At 35.8% G+C, this 15,528-nt stretch overlaps 2 protein-coding genes across 2 annotated transcripts in view; one reads left to right on the forward strand and one right to left on the reverse strand.

Moving 5' to 3' along the window:
- Window positions 1–15,528, forward strand: part of UCHL5 (ubiquitin C-terminal hydrolase L5) — a 189,184-nt gene that overhangs the window by 50,313 nt on the left and 123,343 nt on the right. The window lies entirely within an intron of this gene.
- The window catches only part of CDC73 (cell division cycle 73), a 108,521-nt gene that overhangs the window by 8,041 nt on the left and 84,952 nt on the right, over window positions 1–15,528 (reverse strand). Inside the window, exons 11-14 of the mRNA XM_062638839.1 lie at window positions 10,802–10,859; window positions 8,072–8,107; window positions 7,529–7,616; window positions 317–478 (exon numbers count right to left, since the gene is read on the reverse strand). Coding sequence (XP_062494823.1) covers window positions 317–478; window positions 7,529–7,616; window positions 8,072–8,107; window positions 10,802–10,859 — 344 coding nt within the window. The remainder of the gene's footprint in view (window positions 1–316; window positions 479–7,528; window positions 7,617–8,071; window positions 8,108–10,801; window positions 10,860–15,528) is intronic.

Below are 15,528 nucleotides of genomic sequence, written 5' to 3' on the forward strand. Positions count from 1 at the left end.
TAGATGATCTTATGGCCCTTTCGAACCCTAACCATTCTATGATTCTATTCCTGTTTGAATTTCTGGCACATTTCCAGCAAACCTAGTAAGATTAGTTGTGCTAGTCATACTGTTAAAATAGGAAGTGTTGGAATTTCTTAAGACATTTACGTTTAGTTTCATATTATTTTAACCTGAAGAAAAGACTCACATACGGTTAAGAGACAGATGCATTGCTATATCCATATAGTCACTTTTTAGTAAATTTAGTAGCATTTTATTGGTCCCCCTGAATTCTCCTGTTTAAGAAATTTTGTAAAAGGGGAATTTATTTTACCAGTCTTGTGGCATAAGTTTCAGAGGTTGGTCTACTACTCGATAAGGTACAGTAACGCTGACTGTAGTTCCCCCAGGCTGTATCTGGTCCTTCCTTCTCTGTATTAGAGTTTCATTCTCTCGCTGACAGCCTTGTTTTTTCTTTTCATCTGATGGTACAAACCTTGGGGAATAAAGAAACAGTCAGTAGACAAAAGCAATTTATTTGATGTAATCAGCAGGAAAAGCAACACGTTTATCAAACTTTGCATTACTGCCAAAGGTCACTAAAGCAATCTCATTTTCACTATGCCAAGCCTCCATCATTGCACATTCAGAAGAATGAACACAATAATATTTCATATGCCAAGATTATAAAATCAGTCATACTAAAAGGTCTTCTGCTCCTCAAAACTATGTCTGACCTGTTCTTACGCATTTGGGGTACTCTCTGCAGGCCTTACCCAATAAATTTGCAAATAATCAGCCAGAACACAATCTCCTAAATGGCCATAACTCATTCTTTTTAGTGACCAAGGGTAACATGGGAAAGCTTTGGCACTAAGAAACAATTGATTCTAGGAGCAAACGTTGGAGTTCTTGCTCTTGTAACCACCAGAATTATGTTCTCTCAAGAAAGACAGGGTTTTCTGACAAAAAGATTTTTCAGTGAGGTTTTATTTTTTTGGATGATGGTACATTATCAATCACTCATTTGTTTACCAAGTTGCATGATACTACAATGCTGGATTTATTATTTTTTCTAAATAGCTTCTCTGGTAGTTAAGTGCTCAAAAAATAAGGATAACATGATCCTCATGTCTTATGAAATCTCTGCATGACAAAAAGAAATGCTTAAAATGGAACCCCCCAAAATGAATTATGGATCTTTTATCTTTCAGCACCAAACTTAAAAAAACAAATGCAATTCCATTTCAAGAGTCACTTTTTTTATTGCAATAGTAAAATAAAATACACAGAACAGTTCTCAAAATTGGCATCATAAATGTGAGAGTAGCGTAAACCTTTTTACTGATGAATCTCTGTGGATTTTATCAAAAGGAAAGATAACAAAATCATGCATTTTATAGGACTAAAATTATGTCACAGATAAGAAGGTAAAGTGATGTGACCAGTATCACCTACTAGATTAGCAGAGAAGCAGGATTCAGACCCATGTTCTCCTAATACTCTATTCAGAACCGCCCAGCTGCACTACTGTTTGCCACTGACATTTAATTTCCAAAACTGCTGATACAAATAAACACTACGTTTGACTTAACTGCAAAAGTCACCAGTATTACTGCTACATTTTAAAAGCACAATACTCTACATAATCGTTAAGATTTCTCTTCATTATAGTACAGATGCTGCTTCTTAAAAGTTTACTACATTTTTTAGTTGTTTGTACCATTTCTATTTTTTTTCACCTATTTCTATAACCTATTTTAATACTAAAAACCAATTTGAATGTGCTTGAACAGGCAGACCACACTTCCTATCGCTGGAAAAAGAGATGAAAGGAATGAAAAATTAAGTATGAAAAAAAAACATGCATTACTCAGAGAACTTGAACATAGTTGGTTTTGCCAGCATTTCTGGAGGAAAACCCCAAGCAAACATGTTTTAAGGCAGCACTTGGAAACTGTTGATAAATTTTCAAGCAAAACTATTTTCCTTTCCTAATGAATATAAACAAATGAAGCCCCCTTATAGTCTTCATGATTTAACAGTCTTTCAAAAACAGAACGTCACAACCAATTTGAGGCCCAAGTCCAAATGCGTACAGCTGCACTGGAAAATGTAAACAAAACAAAACCAACAAACAACCTGCAAATGACTATAAACTGCACATTAAAGTTGGCTAGCACTGTAAATACAGAAAAAGCATTACAAATGCTGGAGGATAAGCTATCACTTAAATTATGCTTATCTGTGTCGTACATGTGTAACACCACCACTCTACAGAAAATACAGACAAAAAGGCTTGTACAGGATACACTGGGAAAAGTACACTTTGGTCACCTAGAATACTATTTATGAAAATGTTAAAAAAATACTTTTAAAAGCTAAGTCACTTCACTAGTACTTGAAGTAATCAGAAAACAGCTTTACTTTGGTAGAAGCTACCAAACACAGCCTCAGAATTAAGTATTTCTAGTCAAGTTGCCAATTTAAAAACTCAAAAGTGAGGTGCAGCTTTAATCATGAACATGCATAATGGCCTGCCCTGCCAGCATGCTGCAGGCTTTGCTTTGCCAGTAACAACTGATATGAATCTGTATTTTGTAACTAAAAATAAGGATTTGCTTGGTGGTCTTGAGCTTTTAAGAAAACCATTCATAAGTGTGTCCTCAGCAATCACAACTAGGGAATTGGGGCTGGAAAACGAATTTTATTCTTTTTCGTAACTTTAAAAGTTACAAACACCCTAACTTTCTCCTAACCACCTTTTACCCAAGTGGCAAGGTCTATATGAAAAGCCAAGATCACCTAGAATGGCGGAGAGCTAAAGAAGAATCGTTCTTTTATTACCTGTCCCATGCACTAAATGAGAACAAACTCTTACAGAATATGTAAATAAAAACCAAACAGCCATACATACATTACTGTGATAACTGAATATTCATCTGAATGAACAACAGCCTAAAAGGTCACATTTTAAATTTAATTTGTAAATGTGATGAAGCAAACACATTTTAAATGGAAACAGGAAACCTAGCCATGCCTGCCATGTTAGACAAGAAGCAATGGTGCTATTCTACAGAGCCTAACAATTTCACCACTCTACGTGAGACCCCTCAAATTTGGCTGAAACAGGCTTTCTCAGTTCTACTTCTACCTTTAAATATTTCTATGTTTATGAATTCATTTCAACAGTAGCTGATTCAGAGTTTCTCTCCATTTCAGCTAGAAAGGGTGTTACAGCCATTAAGGCACCATTCAGTTGTCCAGCAGGTACATAGCTGAGGCACAACAGTTTCAGTTTTACCTACTGTAAATGGTTCTGAGCACATTTCTTAAGGACAGAACATGAAATGTCTTATCTGAATTTTCTGAAGAAAAAAAAAAAAATCAATAAGCAGATTCACATGGAACAGTAGAGAAGATGACTGTCATAACAAAGGCATTGAAAGAAATGCTTACAAATAGGCAAACACACAGACTACACAAATAAATGACAGTTTAAAGAAGTTTATAAACTATATGCTTGCATTTCTGGGAACCATCCATTCAGTAAGCATAATAAAAGCCATGTGCTCAGAAACTGAGAATCAATAAAATTATTGTATGATTAAAAATATAATCATGGCTTGCTCCATCACTACCTAAACATAGAAGTCAAGCTTAAAAAAAAGTCTGAGTATTAAAGAAAAAAACAAAAACCTCATCTTCTCTTGGGAATTCTCTGCCACAATGCTATATGGATGGCTTAACTACACAATTGTACTTGACACCTTTTTAATCACCCAAATCACTAGAAATGTGTTCTGAAACCCAGCTGTGCGGGAGCTTATTTTTTTAATGACTTCTCATATTACTATTTCCAGTAAAAAAAAATTAATTTTTATACCCCAACTAGGAAACTAATAGCACTCAATTCTCTTGCTGTTAATTGACAAAATCATTATCCACATAAAACCCGGTGCACTCTCACTTTATAAAGACAGCAGGTCCCTTTCCTAAGGTAATAGGCAAGTGATTGACTAAAATCAAATTATGGGAGATAAGTAGTAAGATACTAAGCACTGAACTGTGCGAATTACTCATGTCTAGGCTCTAAATGCACACCGGTTGCTAGCAATAACTTTGACACATTTTTACTGAAGTCAGGTCAGTATTTTCTAGCCCCTAACTCAGGCATAGTGAAAAAAGCAGGAAAAGAGAATAAGGCAACTCCAACGCTGGAAAGTAACAGAGATCACTGTAACATCCGTAGGATTGTGTTTAGAACTAGGACTTATTTTTACAACCCTCTCAATATTTTTGTTACATTACAGTACCAAAGGCTTCATACAACTGTTTTTGCAAGAGAACAAAGCTTCTTTCTATAATACAGCATCCCTGAATCTATCAGATAGTTTGCTCATTATCAAAGCCGCGTAAATCTCAGTGAGTTGCCTGACCACATACGGTGAAGCACATCATGACTGAAAACATCATCATAATAAAAATACATAATCATCTAATCTTTTACATCTGCCTGATATAATTGCTGTCTCACTTTTGTTCCATGGAAAGGAGAAGTCTTGCCTGATAAGCCTAACGTATATGCTCAAATACTTCATCTGGAAAGCCAAATTTTACACAGTAATTATCTAGTGCTGCATTCAGGGATAAAAGAATAAAGTGTATTATATGAAATATTTTTCAGAGGATTCACAATACACTACAAGATATTGCAGTTCTGATTTTAAAATAAATTATATCTTTTTAATATTTTAGAAAAATCTCCATTTTCATCTTGTACTTTGCTCCCTAGAAAACCAGCCTTTAAAAAAAATGGCTATCAAGAATATCAAGAATATTTGCATATTATATAGCATGTTAAGTGTACATGTGACAATTATATATATACAAATGTCCTCTTACAAAATCTAAGTTGCAACAAATATATCCAACAGATAAATCGGGTATCTAAAAAAATTAATCTTAAACCAGCAACATGCTTCCACTTTATCATTATATATATATATTTCATTCTATTCATGATAGCTTTTCTGTGTTCCGCATTTTCTACTTCAAAAGAAAGCATAACATTAGCAATGAATTAAAGATGCCGAGCATCATACATATGACAGCTAAACTTCGCAAGGAAAACAACCCCAAAATACTATAAAGCTAGGAAAAAGGTTACTAAAATCATTGGTATAATTAATAGGCTTCTTTTAGTCCTTGACAATTGAATTTAATGCCATAATACTGGATGAAGACCATCCTTTTTTATTTTACAACAAACATCCTAAAATTTCAGCCACTGATATCCAAAGTGACAATGTGTTGCAGTACAGTTACTTGTAAAAAAAGAAAATCCAGCATCCTAGACAAAAAAACTATACTGTCACACAGGAATTCCCAACTATTACTCTAAGCTTTGATTTTAAACAGCTTGATCTCTCATTATAATTTCAGCTAACTTGGTTCCTTATTTTGTGTAAAAGAAACCAATCAACCAACCAAAAAACATTTAAATGGAGGGAATAACAAAAATTGGTTTTATTTATGAAACCCAAATGTTCTTTATTATTACACACTTCACAGAACTGTGCTGCTCTGAGTACCAGGCATGGGAGAACAGGTTGGCCTGTAAACAGCCACCAAATTGGTCAGGCAGGATTTCCCCTTAGTGAAGCCATGCTGGCTGTCACCAAGCACCTTGTTGATTTTCATGTGCCTTAGCATACCTTCCAGGAGAATCTGCTCCAAGATTTTGCCAGGCACAGAGGTGAGACTGACTGGTCTGTAGTTCCCCAGGTCATCCATTTTCCCCTTCTTGAAAATGGGGGTTATATCTCTCCTTTTCCAGTTGTCGAGAGCTTCACCTGACTGCCATAATTTTTCAAATATGATGGACAGTGGCTTAGCAACTTCATTCACCAGCTCCTTCAGGACCTGCGGATGGATCTCATCACGACCCATGGACTTGTGCACATTCAGGTTCTTAAGATGGTCGTGAACCATATCCTCTCCTACAGTCGGCCTAAGGTCTTATTTCTCACAGACCCTGTGTCTGCCATCAGCACAATTACATCAGTCCAGTAACTGCTTGCACATTAAACTATAATGGTAAGAGCCAGCCTTCTCTTCCATTAAATATTTCAGAAGAGGCACTAAGACTCCAGTATGCTTACTGAATTCTTTGATGATGCAGCAGCAATCTAGGAGTTCAAAATAGCTGGAGCTCAGAAGAAATCAGTGGTATCGCACAGCATAGTCTGAAAGAATTCTAGGGCAACTCAGTGAAAGCTTTTTAAGGACAGCCTCTTTTTTGGGGAAAAAAAAGAAAAGCAGCTGTGTATGGCCTCATAAAGGATGAGCAAAATGTGAAGGTGAAATAGAGTCCATTTTCTCCATTTTCTTAACATACCATTGTAGACAGTGTGTAAAGTGCATTTCTCTGTGAAAATGAGTTTTGTTTCAGGAAAATTAACTGGTAATAACTGTCAGGCAACTCTAAATACCATCATAGAATCATAGAATAGTTAGGGCTGGAAAGGACCTTAAGATCATCAAGTTCCAACCCCCCTGCCATGGGCAGGGACACCTCACACTAAACCATATCACCCAAAGCCTCATCCAACCTGCTCTTGAACACTGCCAGGGATGGAGCATTCACAGCCTCCCTGGGCAACCTATTCCAGTGCCTCACCACCCTAACAGGAAAGAATTTCTTCCTTATATCCAATCTAAACATCCCCTGTTTAAGTTTGAACCCGTTACCCCTTGTCCCATCACTACAGTCCCTAATGAAGAGTCCCTCTCCAGCATCTGCTGGACAAGCAGAAATATATTTTTTGGGCAGTGTGGTGGGTGCTGTTGTTTGTTTGTTTTTACCATAATCATGAATTCTGTCTTACCATGAATTAATTTGCAATGTTGATGGCATTCAGCCATAATGAAGTAAATCTCAGAAACATGTATGTGATGCAACAAGCAAATTTTAGCAACTTGTTAATATTTCCCTGAATGAGTTTACATAAATACTTGATAGCAATGCTTTATTCTTATTTTTGTTGCATGCAAGCTTAAAAAAAATCCTTTATTTACACAACCAGCTGACCTGCGCAGCTGATACTGACATTTATCTAACACAGAGGCCAGCCTCTGGTTGCCTTTATATAAACTGTGATCATTTCCCAAAATGTCTTCTGAGCTTCACAGCAGACTGTCCTTGCTCATTTTCTCTAAGACTTCTTCCATTGTAAGGGTTTGACGACCGGTGCGTGCATAAATAGTACATAAAAGAAAAGCACTATGGACATTAGAAATGGTACTGTAAGACCACCTTCTCAATCTGCCCACTCGGCTCATAGGTCACAACTGTGCAAAACCTCTGAAAATAAGTTTTTGCTTTTTTTCCTACTATTCAAGAGGCTTTAATTACTTTTATCCTTTATTAGGTAGTCAGGAGACAGCAGATACAGATACTCCCTCCTGCTTAATTAATTTGGTACTAGTATACCTTTACATCTGCAAACCGTTTTTATAAAGTATATTCTAATCAGCTACTTACTTCAGATCTTGCAGAAGGTCCTTGGCATTAAGCATCGTTATTAAAGAGGTCGTGGCTGCTGGAATAATGATTATAGGAGTTCGCGATCCTGTAGACATAACAGAGTTACATTTGGCTGGTTCATGTGTAGGGTTTTTTCATTGTTTTTGTCTGTGTATTTTGGGGTTTTGACCATTTTTTTTTTGTGGTTTTGATCACTGGTATCTCATCCTGTGCCCCTCTCACTTGTTTTTGGTATTTTTTTTTAATTAAAGGAACTTTACATAAAAAAACCCCCACACCTGTTTAACAGATCAAAATCATGGAAAAATAATCATGAAAAACTGTACTAAATATTTTCAAACCTTAAGGTTTTCATTGACCAAAAAAACTGCTGACCTCTATCAGGAGTCTATAAATGTGGGCAGGACCCATATTTAGCGAAACAGAATGTTGTCTGCATCCTACAGCTTGTTTATGTTGTGGTTTGTGGTTCCTAGCAAGAGTAGAGTGAGTACAATTCACATGAAAATGAAAAGGATCATTTAACTAAAATTGACTCACCTTTTTTCTGGTTAGGAGGTGGTCTTGCTTGAGAAACTGAGGGAAAACAAACAGAAAAGACAGCTGAATGATTAATACAAATGACATCATAAGGCAAAACTTAAATGTTTTTAGTTGCAGAAGTGAAGAGAGTCACACTACTGTCATCAGATCATTTTCACAGAAAACAAACAGCTTTTGACCATCTGAAACTCTTACGACAACTGACTATCCTAATTTTACTCTGAAACTAGTCATCCCTCTCTAACCTCCTCAAAAACTCAGGGCACTACAACACTGACAAAAATTGCAGCAACCTTAAAAAACCCCTGCTTGTAGATCTTAAGTTCAGTAGTGCTGAACCAACAGGAAGACTGTTTGACAACAAACTAATCTTTACAGACCTTCAGGTTTTCATTAGTAGTTATTATTGCACATGACATCTGCAGGATTCGGTGATCCATAACACATACAGAACTTGCAGCAATCAAAAGCTGATGGTTGAACTCCCCAGAAAAGCCTCAAACCACCAAGAAAATCAGACAAACAATATAGGCCAGATAAAAACCACAGAATTCTCCCCTACACCCTGCCTATAAAACATTTTCACTTCAGTCTTCCAAGTTGTGACCTCTTCAATACAGGAGATAATTCAGTCCCAAACTGGAACAGCCATCTATTCTTTTTCACTTCAGCACTATTACTGAATAACCTGGCTTCCTCCAAAGAAACATTTTACACTTAAGTTTTCAGGAGTCCTAACTTGAGAAAAGAATTTTCGTGCTGGATAATTATCATCATACCTGTTTATCCTAATTCACACAAAAAGATATCACAAAATGGTGAGTAGTAGGAAGATTGATGCAGACTAACTCCAGTCTCAGCTGCTACTATGCATGACAAATTTAATTAATTGACTTCCAATTTCGTAGCACCAACGTGCTCATGTTTATTTATGACCAACTGTTTCTGAAACTTCCTAGAACAGTATAAATATTCAAAACACATAGTTGCCATTGTTGAAATACTAAGACCATATCCTTAATTATCTTTTCCTGACACTGTCAAATGCACAGATAGAATTGGTAACACTATATTGAACTACATGAACTTTATCTACTCAATGACATTTTTATATTTTTTTTTAATCTAAGTATCTTCTTGATCTAAAGAAGTTCCTGAAATACATGGACAGCATTAGCTGCCCTAAGGAGGAATTGGGGGAGGAGGGGAAAAGCATCTGGAAGAAATTTGACTGCTTTGTACTTTGATACTGCAGAAAGGTGCAGAAAAAAAATCTTAAAATGAAATCACATCTTGGATATTTTTTTCACATCAGTATCTACAACTGCACTGTCCAATTCCAGTAATGCTGCTGATGTGCAAAGCAGCCTTTTTTAAACTGTATTTTTAAAAGTTTCAAACCCAATTTTTCTTTGAATGAAACAGTATATACTTTTTGCAGACTGTACTTCATTATTCCCTCTTTAACTTACAATATAGAGGCAAGATAATGGATTAGACTGGCCTTACTGAAGGGCAGTATCAGTATAACATATATAATTTACATATTTCTGTCAGTTAATGTCCATGAAGTCACAGCTAGCAGTAGGAACCTGTGACAAGTCAGTCAGATTTCTATCTTTGCCACTTCTACCCTTTTCATACTGCTGTCAACTCCCATTTGCATGACTATGCTTAATGGGGCTAGTTAAGATGACAGGCAGCGTGACCTTTCTAGTACAAAAATAACCAAACAGAAGAATCTGTGCACAACAGCATTTAGGTATGCTGAGAGTATGCAATATTAGCATAGATTTTTTGGGAAGAATAATTTTTGCAATACTAAGTCTTAAAATTGAGTCCTACTAATAAATCTCAGGCAACACCCTGAAAGCATTTAGTAGTCCTAACAAGAACATGGAGTACTCCAGCAGTACTTTTATGAAAATTATATCCATTTTAAAAGGCAGCTTTGTTCCCCAAAACGTCCCCTTTCCAATACCTTCATAACATCATCTTGTTCTTAAATAATACCCTTCACTTGAGATTTCCTTCCACCCAACCAGAAACTCTCATAGTATGTTAACTAAGTGCAGATATGCACATAGCTGTTTGGAATCCTCTCGTATACTGTCTGTACTCTTACACCCTTTAAAAAAAGTCTAAGGTTTCTCATCATACTATCTTTAAATCTCAATTTGATATTCAATCTGACATATAAAACCAGCTTGGTAGCTAAAGTTTTCCAACTGGGAATTAAAAAGCCAGCTGAGGATTCTGGCCACGTTATGAATACCTTATGTGCCAGAAAGTGTGAAGAAGTAATGATAATGCATATGGAGAAAGACTTATTTCTGATACAGTAATAACAGAAGTAATAACTTATTTCTTTTTGAGATTAGCTTTTCTATTTAGGCAGTTTCTCACTGGAGTATTAACCAGCTCTTATTATATACTTAAGCTGCCATTTGTGAACTACCAAGCTGACAAACAAGTCTGTCACTTTTTAATTTCACTAGCACATCCTTTCAATGTGCTAATCAGGCAACACATTGAAAAGAATGAACCCAAGTGCCACAATATAACATGAACCAAACAATTATGTGTTATTTCCAATACATATGAAGTTAAAGACCACAAATAAACTATCCCCAATTCAGTCTTCAGCTAACTCAAGTTTTAAATAGCACTTCTTTGAAACTCACACTTATTTGGAATAGAAGCACAAATGACAGTAGAACACCTTACCTGGTCGTGGTACAGGCTGTGCTGCTGGCGTTTGAGTTTTGCGAGCAGAAGCACCTTCCTTTGAAAAGACAGAAGAGGTAATATTAACAACTATATTCAGAACTCTACAGATTCAACTTTAGACTTGGGGATAACAGCAAATCTTATAAGGTTTTATATGTTTACATTTTAACCATCAAATGCCATTCAGAAACTTCTTGTACATTCAAAGAAACCTTTCCTATTTACAGTATTGTTTCATTTTACCTATGGTAACTTTCACCAAGGGTTTGTAATGTCAATATAAGCAACTGGCTGAAGTGATTTCACAACAAGATCTGTTTATACTCTTGTTGGAAAAGAAGGACTAAGAAATTGCAATGCACTCCTCCCAGAGTTTCATGCCCAGAAATAGCCCACTTGTGATAATTAGCTCTGCTCATGCCTTATCCAATTACCTTAATGTAACAAACAAAAGACCTGCACAACTACTTATTCTGGTTAACTCTACAGAAGTCAACACACCAAATAAGAGAACAGTGAAGTCACATGTTGGGTTCCAAAGCAACAGTGAACTCCTGCAAGAACAAATTCTGTTCTCAGCTACTGCTGTGAAACCTCACTGAACAAAACACGTATTACTAACACTGTATGAAAGCTTGCAATATATTCCAGCCATTTCAATTTGCAAGGCTGACAGAAAACCTTTTAACATGAAACCATGAATTTTAGCTGAAAATTACTTAAATGCTATGTGAGGCATATACTACAACTGTGAGACACCTGGAAATGCCAGAGATCCCACTCTGGGAAAAACCTGTTGGAAAGTACTCCAATATAGCATTACCACATTTGTATGTCTGTGCAAAAACAACAGTATGTTTTGTAATTCAAAATAAAAAAGCTAATCAGCAGGGCACTACATCCAAGTAGCATCAAGTTCCACAATTTAAATAACACTTAACAAACTGCTTTTAAGTTTCCACCATGAAAGTTAGAACTTTTTTTATCTCAAGAACTGTAAAGTACAATTAGAAGAGAAGATCACTTGACAAGCGCTTAGAAAACACAAACTTACCCAGAGCCTTTATTCCCTGAGCTTTAGTCAAATCCAGCCATGATTAGTTACTACAGACCAGAGCTGACATTTGGTAAAGCACACAGCTTTTCCAGTTAGCAACCTCCAACCGACAGTACAAGGATTTAACCCTGCACTGCAAGAAACACATTAATACCAAATTCTGCTGTACTCTTTTCTCATTATTAAAATGCTAACAACTATGTAGGGCACTTGAGTCAGTAACTCTTATATTAAGACTTATTTTTTCAGGTGTCCAAGAAAAGGCATTTTTGACAATGTCCTTTGACAATAATTATACAGAAAATGATAAAAATCAAATGCCACACTAAAAGAAGAGAAGCAGGAAAGGCTGACTACTTTTGAGAGAAACCTTTCAACTTAGAAATAGCAGTTTTTTGAAACACTGCCTTTTTACCAAGAAAGTAGAAATAAAACATTTTGCACCTGTTTCTATATAAAAATGTAATTTTCTGTGTGAAAAGACTGTTCCTATGGTGCACTAATTACACTTTTTGAAGAAATACCAAGAATTCCCACAACATTTCCTTAAATTCACAGCACCTCATGAAATGGAAAGAAGAACATCAAGCTGAAGAAATGTCAATTTCTGAGATGCTGTTTCAATTTTCTAAAACCAATCCAATTTACTTGGATACTTAACTATGACTGTCTGCAGTCCCACATGTCATATGCCTCCTTCCCTACAGAATCAGTAATGCAAGTTTTCTGCTTCCCCTTCCACTTACTCTGTGCCTCCAGTGTCTTGAATAGACCCTGCAGGTGCTACAGCAGATGCAATGAAGGGAGGGAGTCAGGAACTGCTTCAGACATTCTAGAGTTTTTGGAAATTCTTGTAAAGAATTGTAAGCAAATTATAACCTAATCCTTGCTCTGGTTTCCACTTGTACTTAGGACTTCTCTCTTCACCAAAATGCCCATAAAGCACCATAACATACATACAATGTAGCCTAACAACATAAGTGTCAAATTGCCTATTTGGGAGTTGCTCATCATTTCCTCTGAAATGTCTTCTCTACAATGATTAATGGGAAACTTAGTGCAGAAGTCTCAAACAAAATGGCTTTGAGAACACTGCAACTGAAACAAACAAACAAACAATCCCAAAACAACAACAGCACATTAAAAGAAAGAAAATTAAAAAAAAACACATGTCAATATCTGATTAACGGTAGGAAATAAATTCATTTAAATGAGTAGATACAAAACACAGCCACCACTTCCATGTGTACGACCTTTTGATTCGTACGAACAATTACTGCAAATCAATAAACGGAGGTCACAGCTTTAAATGTTGTAAATCACTGCTTTAGATGGCAATAACTTTGTGGATGAACCTCTGCTCACAGCTCCTGATAACCTGGCATCTTAGCACAGAAGTTCAATTGTTACCTAACTGAAGGTGTAACATCAATACTTTGTAACTGATCCACAACTTTTCTCCCTTTACGGCTACCAGTGACCTAATCACCACCTCCTATTATGTAAAACTGCAGACAATATAGCAAAAGAAACGGATTTATATTTTGACCCCACATTTCTTAAATGGTTTGTAAGGAGAAAAGTATACTACTGAGATGAGGAAAAAGCAGCACAGAGCAGTGATGGCTGACAAGATACACAAAGTGGAGAAGAAAACCTGCTTTCAGTAGCAAAGTCCTTAGTAGGATAATTTTCCTAACATTTCACATTGTCCTGAAAATAAAAGAGGTTACCTTAAGATAGAACATTAATGCTTTTCAAAAGCATTTGGTAGACTTAAAAGTTTTACCTGTGACAATGCACATATTTATGACACAAGCTCTGTTTACAAAGCAGGTATAACCACAGACAACTATGCTATGATTTCTCACAGGGAAAGAAAGTTGACAGAGTAAACTTCATGACTGGTTCATTCAGCTACACAAGGTGCTGCTGGTGTGCTCTCAATTAGAGCACAGTAAGACACTTCAAATCTTCCAACGAGAAGTTTTTAGTGGAAGAATTACTCTTAAGTAACTAACACACTGAAAATTCAAACTCCAATTAGGGGAGTTTTTGTTTGTGCAGCTGTACCCTAAGCATCAGAAGCAGCAGAAATCACTTTTTAGCTATTTAAAGAACATTCATTTCCTCAAAGTTTCTGAACACTTAACAGTTTCACTCGAAGATGACACACCTAATTCTTATGCATAAGCTGTCTGAGACTGTTAAGGAGTATATGATGAATATTCATAAGCTGAAACTAATTTAGGAAAAAACCTATGTAATTTGAAAAATACAAATCTTTAAGACAACCACTTAACATCGTATTTTAATGAAAAACATACTACTTGGGTTAGATGTACTAACTTACCATACGAAGTTATAGTTTACTTATGATTTACATTAAATACATAAGTATTTAACCATTCAGAAGCAATAATATGACGGAATGAAATCAGAAAAAGATACTAAAGCTTCATACTTTCCTGAATTTAATTGCATCATTCACAGATACACCGCTGTACATACTTTTCAGTTGAGCACATTCAATGTCAGTACTAATGTATTTCATATTAGATATTTACAAAATAACCGGTTTTTACTTTAGTGTGTACTTTCTTCTATTCAGCACTGTCCTACCTAGACACCTACAACCACTGGGTTTGCAAGCCAATGCATGAATAGAAAATAGGTTAGTACATATGAAAAAAGTCCAGACTCCCTCTTACAGTCAAATAAGTAAAACAGCCTCACACCCTGAAGGACAACTGACTTAGACTATTATTGTACACTCTAGTAATTAAGCTTCTGGCACCTTCTTTTCTTCCTTACACCTTCACAGAATTTGTATGTTTGTCTTAAAAAATTCAGACACTACTATGTGCTCTGATAAGTGTTGTGAGTATAAACTATGTTTACAATAACAAGAAGCTTTAGGTCTTAAAGCCTCTTAAATTTGTATATATTGTATACAGCTTACTTGACACCTTCTCTTTCACATGCGTGTTCCTTTTCCCTTCTCTGCTTCTACATTATACAGGCACCTAACAAAAAGTAAACTGTGGTCAATCTATATTTATATTTAGTCACCCAAGAGTGGGTAGGGGGTTTGTTTTTAACAGCTTCTAAAACCTTCTGCAGCATTTGTTGACCTAATTAAGAAATAAATAACTCCTTGTGTTAATTAAAAAAAAAATAATAAAATCTCAAATTACCAATATTCATCTCATACCAAGACCCTACTAGTCTGTACTTTTGACACCTAGTACTTTTCTTAAGTCTAAATGAACATTAAGATCCACAGTTAAGTTACTTACACTCATTTTTCAAACAGAATAAGAAATTGCCTGAACAAAACTCAGGTACTTTTTTGGAAATGAGCCCTCCTGTCTTAAGGAATGAAAAGTGTTATGTTGGTAGAATATTCACTTGGAGGCACATTACACACATACTCAAGTTAATTTACTCTCTTGAAGAGCAAAAAAAACCCAAACAAAACAACCCACAATTAAAAGTTTCTTATTGTGGCTTTGCAAAGTACAAATAACTTGAGGAAAAAACTTATTTCACAGCACACACAATCCTGACTAGTTTCTATGAAGCTATCCATAGCAGTCTAATATTTTGACCTTTAAAAACTGTTAGTAGGAATGGACAGAATTGACAATTGGATGCCATCCTGTGG

The sequence above is a fragment of the Pezoporus occidentalis genome, unplaced genomic scaffold (genome assembly GCF_034315485.1).
Source record: "Pezoporus occidentalis ecotype Australia unplaced genomic scaffold, CSIRO_AGI_Poc_V1 ctg59, whole genome shotgun sequence".
NCBI lineage: Eukaryota > Metazoa > Chordata > Aves > Psittaciformes > Psittacidae > Pezoporus > Pezoporus occidentalis.